At 40.6% G+C, this 21,225-nt stretch overlaps 2 protein-coding genes across 3 annotated transcripts in view; one reads left to right on the forward strand and one right to left on the reverse strand.

The window, feature by feature from the left end:
* Positions 1–85: 85 nt before the first annotated feature.
* LOC131663706 (general transcription factor IIH subunit 4) lies at positions 86–2,413 on the reverse strand. 2 transcript variants are annotated; one of them, XM_058934267.1, is made up of 7 exons: positions 2,290–2,413; positions 1,613–2,193; positions 1,399–1,523; positions 1,120–1,325; positions 862–1,035; positions 487–789; positions 86–223 (listed from the first exon to the last, which is right to left on the reverse strand). In XM_058934267.1, the coding sequence occupies exons 2-7, from the start codon at positions 2,124–2,126 to the stop codon at positions 142–144; spliced, it is 1,404 nt and encodes a 467-aa protein (XP_058790250.1). In that variant the 5' UTR covers positions 2,127–2,193; positions 2,290–2,413; the 3' UTR covers positions 86–141. The 2 variants fall into 2 exon arrangements, with proteins under 2 accessions (XP_058790250.1, XP_058790249.1); XM_058934266.1 differs by having other exon boundaries at positions 2,279–2,413.
* A 2,250-nt stretch (positions 2,414–4,663) lies between these two features.
* LOC131663778 (cell adhesion molecule 3-like) overlaps positions 4,664–21,225 on the forward strand; it is a 132,235-nt gene continuing 115,673 nt past the window's right edge. Inside the window, exon 1 of the mRNA XM_058934399.1 lies at positions 4,664–4,913. Within this exon, the coding sequence (XP_058790382.1) occupies positions 4,862–4,913 (52 nt within the window). The 5' untranslated portion in view covers positions 4,664–4,861. The remainder of the gene's footprint in view (positions 4,914–21,225) is intronic.

The raw sequence follows: 21,225 nt of genomic DNA on the forward strand, positions 1-21,225 counted from the left end.
TTTAAATTTGAAAATCTTAACTAAAAGATTTTTTAAATTATAATTCCATTAGATTAAAATTATTTCTTAAAATTAAATTATAGGTAATATCATAATTAAATAGAAAACAAATGTATTCACATATAAACAAATGATAATTTTCTAATTAGCTCCCTTTGAATAGCGCTTCCAAAACCTTTTAATTTCATCGTATCCAGCTTTTGTAACAACAATAGTCCTTTTTCTGAAAAAAAAAAGATTATTATTTTTATCTTTACTTTAAGAATTACGTTCATGTAAAATGCTGCAGAGGTACACTAGATACCTGTATACTTTAGTCTTGATTCCCTATAATCATTAGCATGTAAACTTACTTTCCCTACTACTTTTAGAATGGCAAGAGAGGTTTTTTACATGCATCATGACTGGGCTTACAGTTTAAGATGGAATCCAATCCACCTAGTATTATTAGCTAAATATTGTAAATATTATATAAAAATAATATACCTGTCATTTTGCCAGATCAGGACACCCATGGAAAGAGCATGGTCCCTAAGTACTTGAAAATCTGTTTGAGAATGAAACTGACTGTACAAAACTCCTTCATTAAATATAAATCGGTTTCTCTCATTTTCCCACAACTTGATTTGATCAACAATAGTTGGTGGCAAAACTGGAGGCCCATTCTCAATCATTTTATTATGTGCATGTTGATTTAGATATCCAACTATTTGAGCAGCAGTAATGCCACTCTTCAAAGCTTGGCGAACTGAATCTCTGGTTAGGATTGCTACTACCAGATTTGGAAACCTATAAAAAAATTGTATTTAGAAAAACAGATTATAGTTTCAAATTATTGCATTTAGCCAAATGTTTTTGTACCTATATAACAGTTCACAAAATAATCCTATCAGAGCCACTTGTAAGTTAGAATTTGTGTAAGCATATACCCTGTAGTTTGTTTCAACAACAATGTAACGTTCTTTTTCTAAGTCTCTTGATATTGGTTTATTCTGCCCTGTAGCAATATTTAGAGCAAGTCTTGTTGGATAAAATCTGTTATAAATATCAAAACAATTATCAACTTCATTTGAAGATCAGAGGACTTTTTCAAAAATAATAATTCATTTTTATGCATACCTTCCAGCTTTCCTTTTTCTTTGGTAAACCAGACCAAATTCTCTAAGATGTTGCAAAAATGTTAATAGCCCTTCTGACATACCTTGTGTACTATAATCCTTTCCAAGTGTAGAGAAATTTAATTGGAAAAGAAATGTTAAACATTCTACTAAATGTAGCCCTCTTGCTTCAACAGTATCCAAATACTGAAGAATAAAATACCAAACCTATTTTAGAAACAATAGTTATTTTAGTTTTTTTAGTAATAACGAAATTTACAAGAATAAAATTATTTCTGACCTGAGCTGCAGTATCTAATAATAAAAATTGAAAGCCTGCTTGTGTTATAACAGGACTACCATCTGCTTCATCCCGTTTCATCAACCCAGCATGTAACAAAATTCTGACAGCATCAGCTGATATACCTAATATAATTTTTTGAAATAAAGTATTTGAATAAATGAAATTTTCATTTTTCAAGTAAACTAAAAACATATTAGTAAAAAATAAATACCTTCTTGTTGTTGTGATCCAACCATATAATGTAAAACGCATTCCCACCTTTCCAAAGCATAAGAATCAAGAAATGCTACATCTCTAGGTTTACTGTCAGATTCAAGATTGTTAGACATTGTCCATGGAATACCTCCTCCTAACAATACAATTTTCAAATTTTTCCTAAAAGTGGAATTGAGTACCCATCCAGGCATACCTCCCGGAATAGGGGCTTCTTTCCAAATATGCAGTTCATTCATAACTTGTACTACATTTTCATGATCACTGTTATTGAGTTTAGAACACCAAGAAGCAATCATAGCTTGGGGAATTGTTTGTTCAATAAACAGTAATCTCATAATGTAGTGCCTTGCAATTTCCGGCAGCTCTCTGTAAACTGCGAGGCAAATTGGAGGATTGTTGTACAGTCTATTTAGCATTTCAGAAGATCTAGATTTGAGATATTCATGCAAGTTTTTGCATTGTAGCCCAGTTGGAGCAAGTAAATTTTTTCCACTGATTGAGGCAGTCATTTTGGGTTCTTATAATATAAATTTGCTTCTTATATTTATGTACATACAGCTAATCATAAATAACTAGCTAGAAAAAAATTTATTTTATAATATCTTAGAGGTTATTTACATTCAGCTCAATTTATAACTAATAAGCTTGTTTCAATAATTACTTGAAACAAACATTCTGCAATATAAATACTTGTGTAATTATTTAGAAAATTATTTTAACAATATTCAACTTTCAAACATGACTATAGTACACCGACATAATCTCTGATTTACGTTTACCACGTTAACAAAAGCACTATTACTATAGCCATACTATAGTCCAAACACCGTGTAATGAAACGCATGGAACCACGCGTGTATTCGGTTGATAAAAAGGCAGCAATTTCATTTGTACTTTGACCGGAAGATGTCACTGTAGTGATAAAACAGTTATTTAAAAATTTTCAATTTAGCAAGTTCATCATCTCGACGAGTATATGAAATAAATAACTTTCTATTTTTTTTACCTCTCTCAATTTACTTTCTTGATAAATAAATAATAAATTAGCATATTTGATAAAATGTCAAATTTAAAAAATTAATTTTATTTACTATAGTTACATTTATCAAATTAATTCTAAAATATCTATTTGTTATAATAATGACCAATAAAGCAGTTCTGATAACGGCCGGGAATAGAAAAAAAAATACATTTAACTTTCCTTGAAACAGAAACGAAGATTCTATAAGTGTTATCTCGGAATAATAAAACTCAACCCATATACACGTTGCACTTGCTATATTTTTCACCTGGCGGATGTGAAGATCAAACATAACCGTGTGTGGTTTGTTTTTAACTACGTTTCCGTCGTTACGTAAACATGACACAAATGCATTATTGTTTCCAATGATGACCTATTTCTATCATTTCTAGATGAATTAATAATCTCTTGTGTGTATTAGACAAATAAATTATAAACTCAAATCTAAAGGCTTCTCGCGATTCTTATATAGTCTACCGCATCTGTTTATCTAACAAAATATATAAATTTCAGCAAGTGCAAATTTACGTATGTGTGGATTGTACGTGGATTAACGAGCGTGAGAAATATAAGAAAGAGAGTAAATAAGCACGCACGCAATAAAAACTCCACTACTACTCTTTCCGCTTGATAAGCCGCGCAAACGTTGGCTAATTGCATCAAGTTTATTTTTCCCCTCAAGCCCTTTCCCTTGGCATCGTTTTACTACTTTCACTCGTTCTCATGAATATCGTTATAAGGCTCGTCTCTCAAGTACTCTTAGCTGTGCAAATGCTCATTTCTAACATTAATTTAATTTATTTAGATAATCAACGGTAAATGTTTGATTCAACTGTTTGAAAATCAATTTTGATAATTTGTATCCTTGATAGAAAATGAATTTCGAAAGCAATTACATATTGATTAGTATCTCTATGTATACGTCCTTCGCACGGATTCCTCTAATCAAAAAGAACAAAAAGACCCAATCGTCGATTCAATATATTAACGACTCCGTGTAAACTCGTATATTCGCGTGACACTCACAATAAACTACGTGGGCGAGTGAGAGACTACAAAAAAGAGCACGATGTTGCATTGGAACTCTGCCGATATAATATAAGTAATGTAACCAGTGTGGGCTTCTACAGGGAGTAGGAGGTATATGGCTTTTTCTTTTGTCGTGTAAAAGCACACGTACTAAAATGCGTACGTGGAAGCGGTGTTCTGTAAACTGATAATGCAACGCGTAAGGAATAATCAAAAGTTTTAGTTACTGAAAGGTATATGTATACCGATGGATCTTTGGCGTTTTGTGCGAACATTTATGCGCGGGATATGCTTGTTGACTTTGCTGGTCACCGTGATTTTTTAATAGTTTTTCTATTGTTAAGTTGGATCGATTGATTTTATAAATCGAGCCTTAGCTAATTAAATTGACAGCTGTGCTTTTTTTCTCCACCGAAAAAAGAATTGGCAGACTGCTGTCAACAAAGATAGACACTTCAACTAACTTCGTCGATGATATCACGGCAATTTTAACCCGAACTTTAAGCCTCGTTATTGCTACTTGTACTGTAATATTATTAATGGTAAATCAAAATGTAATACTGTATGCATAAAAAGATATAGGGTCGTTATATATAACGAAAAAATAAAATGTAAACAGGTGTTCTATTCTAGTCACACAGGGCCCCTTATTTATACGTATTTCCGCAAAAAACACGCAAAGATTTCAGCGAACAGCCATCAGACCGACACCATCCTAAAAAAGAAAGATAAAGAATCAAATCCACATCTATACATACGCACTCCAACATACTCAGGCTCGCGGGTTTTACGGGTTTGCACACGATCACGAGTCTAGCCGGCAGCTCAACGCGACTATTTCTCTCCCCCTCTATATATATGTAATATCGTTTGGATATGTGTGCGGTAGTGGCCGGTTACTCATCGTGTTGCTCGCCGCCCTACTCCTCCCTTCTTCTTTTTAAGCTCGGCGGCGGCAGCGGCAGCGCTCGCGGCGGCGGCAGTTCGCTCGCGCTCTCAGTTTGAACATCGCGGCTCGACGTTGCGCAGCCTTATTTCTATCACACCGCTATTCCCTAAAAAAGCAAAAGGAAAAATTCCGTAAGCCGGGCAGCGAATCGCGTGTTGTGTTTCGCGTTAGAACTCTCATTCGTGTGCCAGTGCCACATCTTTTTACAAAGTGCTCTAGCTATTTTTCTGCTCTCCGGTGCCGGGATGAATTCACACTGGATCGTCGTAGGCCTTGCGCTCCTCTGCTTTGCTCAAGGTAAAAAAAAGCTCTATCACGTTTTTCGTCTATGCCGCGTATAAGTGGAGTGAATTCTTCGAGCGGTTGATTGAACTCGAGGCGTTGGGTAAATACTCGGCAATTGCCATTCCAGTGGGCAATCTTTAATAAAATCTAGCCAGGCGAGCTTGAAATGTGCCGGTCATCCGCGCGGCTCCAAGGAAAATCTCAATTACACTCTTGCGCGTATCTCGCAACGCGTGTACAGGTTCACTCGCTTACAGCGTTTCACCAAACTACCGGTGGAAAGTCACGAATCATGCTTGATAATTAGATTTTTCGTAGGCGATCGATCGTTGAATTATCTTTTTCACAACAGTAAAACTCGAAAGAAAAAATTCTTTTCTTTTACTTCAGTGTTATGTTCTCTACGGCGTTTTAAATTTGCTTTTTGACTTATATTTCAGTTATGAGAATTCCAGATATTTCAAAACACTTCTATTTTTGGCTTCGAAAAGCAGGCCAGGTTATCACGATTGTTTCTATTCGCTTACAGAAGAAGAAAACGCACGTGAATTCCGAACATTGTGTTCTTTATGGTGACTAGAATTTGAGTCTTCCTCGATTATATTGTTTTGACTTCAAGAAGAATTTGCCCTATTTAGATTCACTTATATTTTTGATTTTCGAAAGTGAATCAAATATGATTACGATCGTTTGATTTAGTTTATTGAAAACCGTAATTTGTCAATTACAACCGGTGAACAATCAGTAGTATCTTCTAAAGAACAATTCATCCCTGAATAAGCAGTTATGGCTTATCGATTTTGGCGATGAAACGATATCAAATCGCAGTCGTAAAAATACGATACGGTAAATCACGACGGGGGAATCGAATAACAATTTCAGGAAGTAAAGTCTTTCACCCATTGAAAAATACGTACGGCAATATTTGAATGAAAAAACTGCAAAGCATCGGTTACTGAAGTCGATAAAAAAGGCGCACATATATTTATTCGAAAACGCGACTAACAGTGCTGCTCGCGAAGTAACTTTGATTATCAAGACAAATGGAGATAACGACAAATTTACTTTGACTGATATGCTCGTGCCGACTTACACTATTTGCGTTACATGTCGCAAGTTTTCTACTCTTCTTTTCCTCATTTGACAAAAACTGTTTAAATACACACGAGAATAGAATTGGTATTATCCATGCAAAATAACAACGGTAACAATAATTTTACGTAAACGAGCGCTCTTTACGTAAAGAACAAAAAGAAAAAAAAAAAGCGCGCGTGAGCTCTTTCATTAGCTGAATGAGATCGTAAAAAACTGGAGGAAAGCATCAGCGTGCGTTTTCATCGCGCACATAATGAATCTCCCGTCGAGTACAGAATAAAAAATGGTAGCGTCCTAAAAAGTATTTGGCACGCAGTATGAGAGAAACGTCGCAACATTCTATTGTGTTCTTGTAAACAACGCTATGTGCCGTATAAGAAGCTTCCGGAATAAAAAATACTCAACAAACAAAAACTTTTCGAATGACATTAGAAGTCATGGAGGAGATCAATCGAAATCGAAGGCGACGTCGAGTCGAGGCGATTGAGCCGTATCACATCGCAGCTGACAATATTAGGCTTTTTTTCCCTCCTGCGCCTCATTAGCTCTCTCGCAGGAGCCGCGCACGTCGAGTAATTGTGTGTGCGCGCGCGCATACACACATATATACTGCAAGAGAGAGAGAGAGAGTGGTCGAGAGGTGTAATGACCCCAACACGCCGAGAGCGCGTTTATTAAGAAGCAGCGTTCGCGAATTCCTCGTTCGGTGTCGAAATCGTGTCATAAGAAACTACACTCGCTGGTTTCTTTTTTCCAACGAACAAGTGATGAGATGAGCGGAAGTTTTTGGGAATCAAGTTACGAAAGAATGTTGACGTTCGATTTTTCAAAATGTTTTTGGAATACACTTTAGCTTGATCTAGATTTTCGAGTGATTACCTATGTTTCTTTGACAAAAGTAGATATTTTTCATCTTCTATAATTTGATTAAAATATCCTTTGTTTCGACACTATTTTTCAATCTTTCACTTCGAATGATACGATTTCAATTATGCGATTGTGAATAATAACATAAACACTTGTCCACAGTAACGGCGATATTCTCGCAGCGATAAAACATACTCAAGATTTTTTTCTCTCTAGCGTACGTAAGCAGCGATATTTATCAGTATAGACTTGGTTATCAACGCAGGTTGAGTCACCATATTTAGCATTGACAATAATTCTTTACTCGTGTAGTAACCCATTCGATACTTTCGCAATAAAAAGTGTAAGAACATATACATGAAAACATTAATTTTACAAAGGTCTACCGTATAATCTAAGTAAATGACGATAAAAATCGGTAGCCTTCTAATAATCTAGCACTCGAATTAGTGAGGCTCAAAACACTGTACGACGCGCTGCGAAAAATCGTGCACTGTTCCAGCATCCATAAATAACAACGGCTGAGGAGGTTAGGGTGACAATATATGGATTTTCGTGGAAAAGTAGCGTGCGCGCGCGACAATGATCGTCTGCGGCCCAAAGGAAACTCAAAACCCACCGGGCTTTAAAGAAAAAAACGAGATGCGCGCGAGCACGAGATTGAATGGGGAGAGTATCGAAGAAAGGCCACGGCCACATCGTCGCGACGCCGCTGCAGAAACCGGCCGGAAGAGTCCGCGTGTGTGCGTGAGTGTGTCCAGGTGAACGAGAGAAGGAGGGAGGGAGAGAGAGAGAGAGATAGGTCCTGGTAGCGCCATATGAGTTTTTGCCTGGCAGAGAATGAAGTTCGTGGGCGTGTGCCTCCTAACGCTGCCGCATGCGCGCAGATTCGTTATGCTCCTGTTGATTGTTCTCTTTTCTTTCGCTCGTCGACGGTGTAGGTATTTTCGCGGGTTTCTGGCTAATTGTGAGTTCCCTGTACTTTTGATTTATTTTTGCTTTTAGAAAATTGATTCTACCCTTTCATTACTGTTTATAAATATTTCCGGCAATAATAATTAAAACTGTTCGATTTTAATTGAACGTTTTCGAAAGTTGGGTAAATATTGTTGATAAAATGTGCGATATCATTCCTCTATACGAACCGGAAACAAAAGCAGAAGCCATTCGACAAGTGCATATTCAAGAAGCGAATGAATTCCTCTTTCGCCAGCATACGCAAACACCTTCGTTTCGTATTATTTTCCGCAATGAACCCGACAAAATAGCCATTGCGAATCTCTCGCAACAACGAAAACGCAAGCAGGTATAGTGTGTAACGAGCGAGAGGAGTGTAAAATCCACAGGCCGAAAAATAAATGAGCAGAAGAGCGAGAACCAGACAGCGGCGGGTCTCGAGCGTATAGGGCAAGGGGGGAAAAAAGAGCATTGTATCTCGGTCTTTATCTGCTTCTCATTCGGCAGTGGACCGTAGAACGAGAGTCCAGGTGAACGTTGCAGACACTGCTTGGATTCGCTCGCTTCGCGACCCACGCTGTGCCGCGCGGCAACAGATGGCACGATGAGCAACGTCCTCTCGGCGATTTCCAAAGAGCCGGAAAATCGGATGCAATTAAGCTTAGAAATATTAGCCGTTTCGCCTTACATCCACGGAGCAAAAGCCTCGGCAGGGCGGATAAAGTTAATAAAGGAGAGGACGCATGCGAGACGCAGTTTCCGCAGGCAAGGATAATAAAGTTGAATCGTTGACCGTGACCGAAGATACGCGTTGACTCGCCTTGGTGACGCTGCTCGGTCGGTACGCGTAAACGCGACGTGTTTCGACGGTGTGAGGTTTTGCGGAGAAAAAGAAAAAAGGGAAAAGGCGATATCGGCGAACCGCATCGCGGCAAGAAAAACGCGTCAGCCATGTGTTCCGCGTCTATTTTTACGTGTCTATTAAGGAGCGGCGACGTAACCGGCATGCGCGTGCCCAAGATAAAAAGATCGTGAACGGCCGAGGTGATGTGTACCTGCAGCTCGTTGCCCGTGGCAGCTGCTTGGCCGGTAGCCCATGCGACGCGATGCAGACGAGACAGAGAATAGCCGCTCTCTCGGCCGACTTCCTCGTGCCCTTGCCTTTTGGACCACCTTGGTGCCTCCTCTCTTCTTTCTCTCTCATGTCAAACGAGAAAAAAAGAAAAGAAACGAAAGACGGCAAGCGTCTGTTAACCGCCTCCGGGAGGAGCAAAAAAAAAAAAGAAAATTGCCTCTCTAAGCGTCGTACAAATGATTACATGGAATTAGCGGCAATTGCCGAATCGATGTGTCCATATCGAGTTACATCGGAATTTGATGATAGTACGTGATTCATGCATGCGTGTTTACAAAGAAATATAATTTTTTCTGTGCGATCAGCGGTTCGCTAATTGATTGCTCGGGCGTCCGTGTAATTTAAATGAAATGCCAATTGTAAGATTGTAACTAATCACACTTTGATACCACTTATTCATCAAATAAAATAACGCTGTTCTCTCAAATGCCTCATTTATATTTGTATCAATAGTTTAAAAATTTTTTTTTAAGCACGGATACTACTGAGGGTTTCGACCTTGACAATGTTCAATATCACTTCAACTTCCGACGTGATTTTTTTAGCGCCAATTATTACTACTATTAAACACCTCTGGCCGATCAACATAGCTAATTGTTCTTATTTACTGGTCGACCGGAAATAGACATCGATAGCCGGTTCGCTTGGCTACTAGCTGAAAGATAAAAGAATTAAGATAAGCGCAGAGACAAAGATATCTCTCTCGCTAAGCGGAAAGACAAGCACGCCAAGTGTAGGTCTCATTCACTCCTTTGAAACAATCACCGGAGTTCGATCGACCACTCATTCATCGTCACAATCGCAATGTTTTTCAGTTGCATTAAAAATAAAAAAAAGGAACTACGTTTCGCACCGTTACACTAACAACCTTGACTGCGGCAACTCCCTTCGAGAGAGGAAGCTTTTGATAAATTAGAACGCACTATCGAGGGATCAATTGCATTCGAAACGGCAAAATTTGCCATTATTCATCGGACTGTCGGAGACATTTATCATGGACTCGGTCCTCATCTTGGCCAGACTCGCAGTAATTATCTGCCGTTGTTTTGTCAAATCGCCCTGCGCCGTAACAACTGAACAACAGCAGCGCGCTGCGTGCATTCTCAAATGGATTCACCTGTATTAATCTCGGAGAGGAGAGTTTATTATCTCTCTCTCTCTCTCTCTCTCTCTCTCGCTCTGACTCATCTGCGTGTACACACACAATCAAGCGGCAATTTCGTCTGTCGCCGAGGACGCGTAGGAGTTGGGAAGACGTATTGGCACATGCAAATGCGAAACGATGACGAATCACTTGAGGCGCAGCAGCGGCGTCACTTAACAATTGAGGGAGACGGAGTTAAAGAAAAAAGAAATCATAAAGCACCGTTCGAGAGACAACTGACTTCGGCTTTTGTCTCTACTACCGAAAGGCTGTTTAACTATCAAGGCCTTATTTATTTGCACTTTAATGATGCCTGGGTTTTTCTGTGTGTACAACTGTTCAGAAAAGTGTGAGTAAGCGTCAAATGACATCAGGTCAAGTATATAGTTTGAGTGTTTGATTTGATCAGAGATAATACATTTTCCAGGAAAAAAATTATTCTGACGATTGTTATTTACTATAATATACGATTATTCACTCGGCGATTGAAAAATATTTTTAGAAATTCCAGTAAACGAGTATCGTGAATAACAGATCGGAAGAAATCGCAGCGATCGAGAAGAAAAGAAACGCTATATTTTCTAATTACATCGTATCAGGCGATCGAGGAGAGGGAAAAACAGCTATATTTCCTTGTCGATTAACGAGAAAAAAGTCGTAACGTCACGTGCTTTCCCTCGACAGGCAATTCACTGCTAGCCACTGTTACAACAATCCGACGAGCGTTGCGTAAAACAGATCGATTTGTTGATTGAAGGGTCGAGAAGATCCGCGCCGGCGAAAAGTCGTTTGATCGTTTTGTGCAATGTAATCGTTACGAAGCATCGGATAGTAATAGCGCGCTCTAGGTAGACTGCTATCGGCAATTGGGGAAAAAGAAATGCATAAACAGTCTCTTCGGAATTTCGCATGGCATTAAATCTAATCGTGGTCCATCGATCGACCTACCGCGTCACTGGTTTCGTATTGTCCACGTTCAGGCTTATCAATTAAGCAATTGAAAGAGGCGAACGTCATGGGAAAAAAGAGTATAATCTACAACAGAACCCGCATGAGAATATTTTTTTAAAGTTATTTTTTCTCTGCGGACGGCGCTGGTGTTTGCTTTTATATTTTTCATCCCTTTTTTTATGTTTCGCGTACACACAACTTGTGGTTTCTTGATTTTTCTTTTACCTATCGTAAATGTGTTCCGACGCTGCAACTTCGTATTTACGATTATACTATGAAAATTGGTCCTCAAAAAAAAAAGGACGACAGCGCCGTCCCGCCTATAATTCCCATTCAAAAGAAACAAAAACGCAGCAAATTTCTTTCTCTACGAAAAGAAAAACTCTCGTTCCGGCTCGCTAATCAGGGTAAGTGTCTTTGGATCCTTTGTTTGCCTGCCACGGTCGGCGTGCGGCGTCAATTCCAATTTTCCGAAGAGCTACCTGGCGCCGAGGTAAGGCGATGCCCGCTCGCGTCCATTCAAAACAAATTTTGCGCGTGGGGTGGCGCCGGCGCATAAAGCCCCATTGTCGCTGGATCTGCTACTTTGCTCGCTGCGCGAGTTCAGGTGTGTACTCGTTTGTTTGTACGATCCGTTGGTACGCGGCTGCATTGTACGGAAAAACTGTCTGTTGCTTGGCAGAATGTAACACTGGAGTCACGTAGTTTCACTGCGAGCGAGTACCTTGAGGCAAGATTTTGAATTTTTCGGTTAGCGCCGAAACAAATTGTGAGAATTCATCATCGCGTATCATTGCGTGCGAAATTCATAAACGACGAACGTACTTTTTTTCTTTATGTATTTCTTCCACTAAGAAGAAAAGTAGCGTATGAATAATATTCAGACGCATATGCACACCGTGCGAGTGAGAGTCAAGACGAAGCGTGGGCTAAGGCGTGACGTTAGATATACTAAACTATGATTATATTGTTTGTCCAAGGCGTCATTGTACGTAATATAGTATTCCCGGAACAAGAGAAAGTTGCTGTTATTGCATCTTTTTCACGTGAAAAAAAATTATGAAATTTTCATTCAACACTGAACAACAAGCATAAAATTGGTTCTAATTCAATTGTAAGATAGATCGCGGTACTCTTACGCACAATTGAACAACCCAATAAACTCAAGAGCCCGCTTTCACTTGATTTTCAATTCCACCCACTCGAATAAAGCAGCACCGCGCGTTGAGAAATAAAAAATCACCATAAATCCAATGCCGAAATTCTCGTGCATGCAGCATCGCTTCGGTGTGTGAGTCTCTTTCTCTCACACACACACACACACACTCTCTCTTTCTCTCTCTCTCTGCCCCGAATTCGGAATCGGGGTCAAGACGTCGACTCAGAATAAACGCACGCGCCTCGGAATTTCGGCGTGCGTGAGATCGACGGTATCTTAGGCCTCTGACTCTTGACTAAACTTTATGGATTTTTAATTGGAGATTTTTTTCTTTAACTACATCGTTTAATTTGACGAGATACATCGAAAGGATTTTCAGTTTTTGGAAAACCCACTTAAATTTTATTGCGCCTCTCTCGTCCAAGTTGATAGCTGTTGTTTAGCTCCGCGGTAGCTACGTCGACTTGCGCATTAAAGAAAAAAAGTGTTGATATTTGCGCGAAGGAGTATCGACAAGCCAAACGTCTTGCCAAAAAATCGACGATGACACCGATGGCAAGAATTATAAACGATCGGCCGTCAATAATCGAAGTATGGTGCGCAATCGCATAAAACTCTCGCCGCAAACTGCACCGTTACTCAATCAGTTGCCCCCAGCGTGGCGGCGGCGACTCTTCTCTCTTTTTGCTTGTTCATTAATATGAGCCGCCAGGTGCAGTGCGCGTAGAGAAAGAAGAACGAGTTTGCGCTCGCGGAATTTCGTACGAGTCTTCTTCCTCCGTCCGTGGCTAATTGGCTGCGCGTGTCTCGCTGCGAAAAGGACGATTTTCTGGTTCGCAAGCGATAGCTTGGGCGCGCGAATTGCTTGCTTAGAGCGCGCGCGCCTTCGGATTGTACGATCGGGTCAAATCGACATTTTAACAAACGTCGATTCACAGACATGTGAAAATTAATGAACTTGTTTGGCGTTCAATTTTAAATCGAATCGTGTCTGGACGATGAGCATTTGTTGGCGGCAGCAATGTTTAACATCCATTTGGCAACCGCGATAATGGTAAAATGCACTCAGCCTGAAAATCACGAATGTGATGCTGAAACGCTCGTGCAAATCCGTATCTTGCAGTCGACCAATTTCACAAGCATTCGCATGCAAAATGACAACAAAAGCCATCGGCATACAATTTCTGTGTTATCCGATCCTCGTTCATCATGCCACGCGCAGCTCAATTCGCGTCAATACATTAAAACGACGCACACAGTTCGATTGCGCGGAAAATCCGAGGGGGCGTATTACGCGCCAATTGTTATTTCATCCACATGGTGATCGAGACGGGAGTGAGTACGACTCTCGTGTGCAAATAAACAGCACTGCCACTGCCTTACACCGCCTATTTTTTATTATCGAACGACGACTTTTTTATGATTTCGAGAGGTTTCCCTCCGGTCGGGTTTCATTGCTAGGAATGTAGGTTGCGCTTTAACCAGACATGTTTCATAAAGGACTGGAAAAAGTTGCTGCTAACAACTGAGTTTGTCGTGTTAAAAACGAACGTGGATCAATTGCGAATGTTGAAAACGGTACCATTGAAAGTTTTAGATTTTTGCTTTACTCTATGACGATTGCGATCCTGCAAAAAGTGGATGCTCTTATCTCGAACACCGACGCGCCTAATATTTTTTCTTTGATAACGATACCGATAACATTCCTATCGCGGTATCTCGCACTTTCGATAGATCGCAGATTAATTAAAATATAATTTTAAGTTTTATTGAGAAATCAAATCGCACGTTAAACCACTTTTCGATAGAATTTTTTTAAGCCGCTTTACAGCACAAAATAGCTCGAAATAATCCTCTCTCTCCCTCTCTCGATAAGTCTTTCATCCGATTCAGCCATTAAAATAGGCCTCCGCAGTATATACGTCTCGGATATTTCTTTTCTTTATTCCTCGAGAGGTTTGCACGCGTAATCCGTTCGATTCCATTAATAAAACCGCCCACCCATGTTTCTAACTCACATCTCTCTCTCCGCCGATCGTTTATCGCTCGAAGCTTTCTTATCGCTCGCCCGCTGCTGGTTGCTCTCTTTTCTAATACATATTTCGCCGATACATCTATAACGCTGATCGCGTACTGCCAAGTATTTTTAGCATGACGCCGTTATGTAGAGAAACACGCGCTGAGGACTGAATTGTAATACGTAAGTATAGAATAATTCAGTCGCGCATATAATAATATTCAGATAAGAATGGAGCTTACATTCAAAATGACGAACCCAATCTAATTAATAACTTACAGAGTGTATGGAACAAACACTTTATATTTTTTTACCGAAAGTATCAGAGATTAAACTTTGTCTACCTCTGCAGTGTTCAATTGAACTTGAAGTAACAATAACAATAACAATTGTCTTAGGATTCAAATTCATAGTCAGATGATTGAATACCTTGCACCAAAGTTACGTAATATACAACCGTCCATAAATATAAACCTGTCAGGTTTAGTTTTGAATCTCGCTCACGCGTGCGTTGTATTATTTGAGAAAAGGGGAAGAGAGACAGAGACAGAGTGAGACGCTACAGTTGCGTAAAAAAAGTAGTCGCTGCAACCAAAGCTTTCTATTCGCGTCAACTCTGACGATGTTTCGTTATAAAAAGAACTTACCCAACGGAAAATTTAACGAGTCGCTCGTTTTCAAAGGAGAAAAATAAAATCCTGTTCTCACTCGGTCACGTTCGTTTGAACTTTAACTGTATAAAGAAAAAGGAACCAGACATACGTATAATAAATTGTACAGAGCTTGCAACAGCCTTAGAGCTCGACTTTCACATGAAAATTACATGCGAAGTTGATGCTTGTTTGTGGATTACCCTCACGGCATTATAACAACTCCTACTTACGCGAGATAGCGAACGAGACACCGTGATTAGAGAGAGAAAGAGAGAGAGAGTATCTGGGCGCGGATTGCGGAGATCGCCACGGGCGAGAAATCGCTGCTCGTAATTGTGAATCAAAATCAAGCAAGTCTGTAATTCGCTTATCTAGGCTAGCATTCCACGTAGCTTAAAAAAACTCACGATGTTCATTGTACGTTTTTTTTCTCGTCGTCGTCGGGCAAGGCAAAGAGAGAAAGACGCGGGCTCGCGCGCGCCAAAGTCCTTCACGAAAAGCTCCCCGGGGCACTGCAGAGCATGCGAAATATCATTCTCGTGTTTAATTGAATTAATAACGAAAACGCCTTGCGGGACATGCGCATCCCCCTTCGATATATAATGCACGCAAGCCGCAATTTGAAATTGAAATATAGATCGCCATATGTAAATCAGAATTGTGCACACTCTGTCTCGAATCGCGGTTATAACGGAACACAACTTGCGTCGGTATTTCTTTTTTTCTCTTTGGGGCCTTTCGAGGGGAGGCATGGACTTTGTATTATACGAGAGAGAGAGAGAGAGAGAGAGAGAGAGAGAGAGCAGTATACCGTTTTTCTTCATCATAGAACGCACTGTGGAAGATTGAATTTCAAGGCATATACACCTACATGGCTTCTGTTGTGTTACCGAGTCGAGGGCGTTTTACGTATTAATGCATACATATAAGTCGATGGCTTTGTTACGGTATCTCTCCCTAAATCCTCCCCATCAAACACAACTTTTGCATTAAAATTTTGACGCATGGCTTCCTACGTAACATTGCATTAGCATCGAGTTTCGACCCACTTCGATGAAAATCACGCTGACACTTGGAATGATCTTCATAAATTTTCACTCAACCTGTTTGCGGCGTATTAAAGGCGCACTGGTTATCTAATTGCCCAATAGGCTTCACACCTACTCGAATAAAATGAGGAGAACCGGCTTCCTCGTTAAATTCCAGCAGCAGCGTTGAGCTTTCGATTATCGGAGTGCTCCCCACGCGCCGATCCATCTCGTGGGCGCGGGTGACAATGGCTGCACAAGCGCCAGGAATATACGATATGAGGCATTTGTTCTGTCCAAGCGCCAGTAGCTGAAGAATTTCTAGTGGGAGGTGCTCTGTCGGACCAATCTTAATCGAGTTATTTGTTCGACTGTGCAATGATTTGTCGGCGGTCTATCACAATGACGAAGGTTATATTAATGTCAGAGCGAGAGAGAGAGAGAGAGAGAGAGAGAGAGAGAGAGAGAGAGAGAGAGAGAGAGAGAGAGAGAGAGAGAGAGAGAGAGAGGAGAGAGAGAGAGAGAGAGAGAGAGAGAGAGAGAAAGCCTGAGAGCCTCTAAACGCTTTCTTTTTGATGATGGCTCTTCTCAGACGTGCCTCACCGTCGTCAACACTCTCGAGACTTTCGCGGAATCTCATCGTAGTCTTCCGGATTGCATTTGCCAGACTTTATTGACATCGCTTCTCGTTGACCGCGTCGTAGCACAGCGCCTCTCGCTGGTTCGTAACGTACACATTGGGCGTCGCCTTTATCCGAGTCTAATTGTGTCGCGCAGGAAGAAGCGTCGTTCTCCGGTACGCGACACTATTCCGGGCGGCTCCGACGCGCTGCGCAGGGTCAAGTGATTTATTCGCTCGACTCTGGCTCTTTGCGCGCGTTTATACATATACATACATACCCTTTTGATTTTCAAGTGCAAGCGTCGTTGCTTCCTCCCTTCAACTTTTTCTTCGTCAGTTACTCGGTTGCGTCGGAGGTTGATATCCCGGAACAATGACTCGTGCATCTGCTTACTTTGCGACTCTCCGGTGCCTGGCAAAATATCAATGGAGATGCCTGCTTGGAAGGACCTTCGCCGATTGGACGCGTCAATTGGCAGTTCAAGTCGCCGACCGACCTACCAGTCGAGCGTCATTTCTCTTTCATCAGCGACTCGCAAATTGCGCGCGACGATTATTTTAGCGGGATGCGGACCTAGTCAAGCTAATTTATGCACACGTACTGCTCGAAATCGCGATGACGGCAAGCTCTCGTTCGCTGACAAGGGACGATTTGGTAACCTGCCGATTGACATACTTACCAAAGGGCGATGTAGCATTCAGGGGCGAGCGCACGCACAGAGCGACGTCGTCGCGTCACAAAAATCGTTGCGCGCGTGTCAGTCGCGCCATTAAAGATGCATCGAGCACGCATACGTGTACGATAAGGCGCGCGACCGGGAACCTCAATTGCTTGGACGCCCTTTCATCATCGCCGAGGCACCTTCGCCACCCGATTCCCTTTTTTTTCCTTGTGCTGCCGAAGCTGTTTGAAAGCAAAGCTTTTTTTTTATCGAACCGCTCACTTCATGAATGCACAGTAAATGATGATTGCGTGAGAATAGTTCGGTAGTAGGTTACCCTTTTCTTTTCAACGATTAATCGTTTACGTGACACGTTTTCCGAATGATTCTGAGTTTTGTTTTGTTTCCTTTCAAAATGTTTATACTGTAGTTTTGAGACATCATACGGTGTATCGTTGTGCTCTCGTTTGTGATTTGGTTTTGTGTATTTTATCGCGCTCTCGCTTAAACTTCTGCTGATAGTCGAAACAGGATAAATAAAAAATTAGCACGCAAAAGAAATTGTTTTAATCAACGTAAGTGACATAATAATTCTTGGCAATTGCTCCAGTTGTTTTAACTATGTGTGCGTATGGCTGAGTCGGCTTTCTCATTAGAGTTAAAACAATAGGTTAATGAAGCAGTCAGACTACATTAACTCGAGACGCACAAGTCTTGTGGAAGTGTTCGGAACCGTTTTTCACACGAAATCGACCTCGAACGTAGAATTACTAATCAAGCGCATTATGGTATTCCGGCATTGGAATTTTCCTAACTTTATCGTTCTCTTCCCGGGTAACCCGACCTGAATTATTACTTAACAGTTTCGTTTGTTTCGAACTCTCCTGTGCGCGACAGACGAATTTCTCATGTTACACGCCAGCGCAATTTTTACGAGCTATAAAAAAAATACACTCGTCGCGACACATGCTCTCTGTCTCTCTCTCTCTCTCTCTCTCTCTCTCTTTTCAATTTTGAACGTTCAGTTATTTTCGGGAGAGTTTTATAGCTATACTCGTGAGAGGAAAAACTGTTACTTGATGGCTTGTTAAAAATTTACGAATTTGGCTGGTGAAATATTAATAATGATTTTACAAGTGATTTTGAACCTTTTTTGTGGAACCGTTCAAAATAATCTTTAAGAGATATTTCAAAGCACGCATTTACACAGAAGACTCGTAAACTCATTTGCTGTCAACGAATCGCTTGATTGAGCCAGTTTGCGTGATCCCGTTGCTGCTACTTCCCTTTTGAACTTTCACGATTTTCGGCCAAACAAAAGGCGCTAAAAAAATGTCAATTTACACAGTTTTAATCGAATTACACGTTTTCGTGGAACGCTTTTAATGCACTCCGCACATAAGTCTGAATTATTATTACTATTCAGTTGGCTATTTCACGGAAATTCTAAGCTCCATTCACGCAAATATCTCACAAACACAGACTCAATTTATCGAAGAACTCATAAATCCTCGTGAACGGCCCGAGAAGGAAAAAGAAATGATTCTCATAGCGCGCAAGGCGTCGAAATATATGAAGTTGCGTAGAACCTCGGAATGCAAAAAAAGAAAAAAGAAAAAGAAAAAACGACAGAACGACTGAATGTGAGAAGACCATAAGCTTTCATAGCACAGACGTAGAGCCTTGAATTCCTTTTTGTTTCTTTTGGACCGGAGGCTTGCGAGGTCGGAGGGCAGAATGTGAAAAAAGGCGCGAATGAGCCTATTGATATGGGCAGTGCCCGGAGAGCGAGAAACGCTTAATTTTCAGCAATTGCCACTGTATCCTTCTTTTCGTTCAGATCGAACTTAATTGGCTGTTTCCTTTTTTCTGCCCTCTGACGTTTACATTATTTATGGACTCGATGTGTGTGGTTTTATTTTGTAGGGAGGGAAGGGGAGGCGTATATTAGGTAATGTAGTTAAGCGCGAGTATAATTGTGATCTGTCTAATTTTCAACACGAAAAACTTAATTTAAAAAATGTAAGAAGCTGGAAAGCGCTTAAAGTTATTAGTTCGCTGTACGTGTCAACTATTTAGAATTCTCTCAAAGTGCATCCACGAGCTGATTTTATTCGTTCGATAGTTTATTCTCACTGAAATCAATTAGTTCTTCGTTTAGAAATTGACATCGATTAAAAAATACTATATATCTTTTCAAGGGCATTTTAATCGTCCTGCAAATACTATCCGGCAAACAACCATAATCTAACTAAACGAGTAATTTGTCGCGATCTTTGAGACACGTACCTCCTAAAAATTAGAAGTTAGCTCAAGATCAACGCACCATTACAAGCTGTTTTTTTCAATTAAATACAATTCTTCGATTGTATGGAACACACGTACGCCAGAGTCATCGGTTCAGTAAAGCCTCGAACACGCGTCAAAAGTCGTTCAAACAAGCTCCGAAAAAAAAATGTACATGGAATCAGTGTCGCAGCAGCAGCAACCGTATCCAGTGGCCAAACACAGGATTAAGGAAGAGAAAAAAAGTTGACACTGAAATTTCTCGCTTCGCGCGTGTGTATCAAGAGCAAGTCAAACAGAGCCGCGTTGGTGGCAGATGGTGGTTGCCTGCATGACGTCACGCACTCGTAAAATCAACTGCGGCTTATATATTTTCATTTGCCCTATATGTGTGTTACGCTGCGGACTGGTCGCTATAACTTACATTTACGTGGAGCGGCAACGATCAAATTTACCGTTTCCGCCTTTTTCTTTTTTTTCGGCAAGTGCTTTGCCTAAGTGAACTTACCGCGAACACGCCGTGCACGAAGACTCAACGCTGCGCTGTGGGTTGAGTGTTAATAGATGCATCACGCCTCGGAGATTACGAATTTCGAAGGTTTTTCCAGTCGACAGGACAATGTAGTCCTTTTTAATTTGATCGTTGGATATTTGTAATCGGCAAAAGATGTTTTCTCATTTCTATGTCTGATCGCGGAATTTGCCATGCATTTAATATACGACATGTTAATGAATATACTAGAAACTAATCTAAGAAAGACATTGTTAACATCAAACACTACTTTAGAGGACATTGTGGTTTATGTTACATTGGATTATGAAACGTATATTACATCATACACTGTCAACGATTTAATTAGAATATTAAGCCGTTAGTATTCAGAAAGAGAGCCGTATTCGGTATTCAGAAAATAGATGCGGCTTTATAGATAACAAGAACCAAACGTAAAGCACAATAAATTGTAGAGAAACAAAGGGCCCACCACGAATGTGTGTGCACGCTGCATATTATCGTGTCGAGATCTCTCACCAAATCATCGCGACACCCCCAACTCTACTCCTCGCGGGCCCTTAACAGCCCATAAAAATAAAATTCAACGAGAGTGTATGTTGGAGCTCGAAAAAGTAGATCTCACGCAGATAAAAGTCCGTGGAGAACGGTTGGGAAAAAAAGCCATTTTTGTTGTTGCTTTTTTAGAATCGTTGTCCACCGACTTCTCGATCCTATATTTGGACGATTACTAAGCGCAATCCTTTTGCGCCCGAATGTTTGTCTTTCAAAGTCTGGCGAGTTTAGTCTGAAAACAAAAGTTTTCGAGCCATGTGGGCAGGCGAAACCGAACATCTTTAATCGGCGTTACACTTTGGATCATATTGAGCCTTTAAACTCAATTGACGCTTAGCGTTCGAAAGTCCATGCCCTTATGTCACGGTTATAGGTTACAATAATAGAATCGAAGCTTTTGGCGTGAGATTTCCGGTCGACATATGTCAAGCTGAAAAGCCCTGATAAATCGGATCATCGTCCGACCAGATAAACTCTTACGTCTCTCTCTCTCTATGTACTATAAGCGATTGCGCAATGGAATCTAAGATCGTTCTCATTCATTGAACTTCATTAATTTGCATTCGCTGTGAATGCTTGCGACGGCGGTTTTCAATTAAAATACTTCGAGCGCACGTGCGCGGGCTGTGCGATTTCGAACTGCTAATAATTTACGCCCATAATGAATTCCAGAGAAAAACAA

This window comes from Phymastichus coffea, unplaced genomic scaffold, assembly GCF_024137745.1.
Source record: "Phymastichus coffea isolate CEN01 unplaced genomic scaffold, Cenicafe_Pcof_1.1 PCOF00038, whole genome shotgun sequence".
Taxonomy (NCBI): domain Eukaryota; kingdom Metazoa; phylum Arthropoda; class Insecta; order Hymenoptera; family Eulophidae; genus Phymastichus; species Phymastichus coffea.

Excerpts from the sequence above, each read along its gene's own strand:
- LOC131663706 (XM_058934267.1), bottom strand. The coding sequence starts at position 2,126 with ATGACTGCCTCAATCAGTGGAAAAAATTTACTTGCTCCAACTGGGCTA. Across the intron at positions 1,524-1,612 it reads TGGATCACAACAACAAGAAG|GTATATCAGCTGATGCTGTC; the intron begins GTATTTATTTTT and ends AAATTATATTAG. Across the intron at positions 1,326-1,398 it reads TATTAGATACTGCAGCTCAG|GTTTGGTATTTTATTCTTCA; the intron begins GTCAGAAATAAT and ends TTTCTAAAATAG.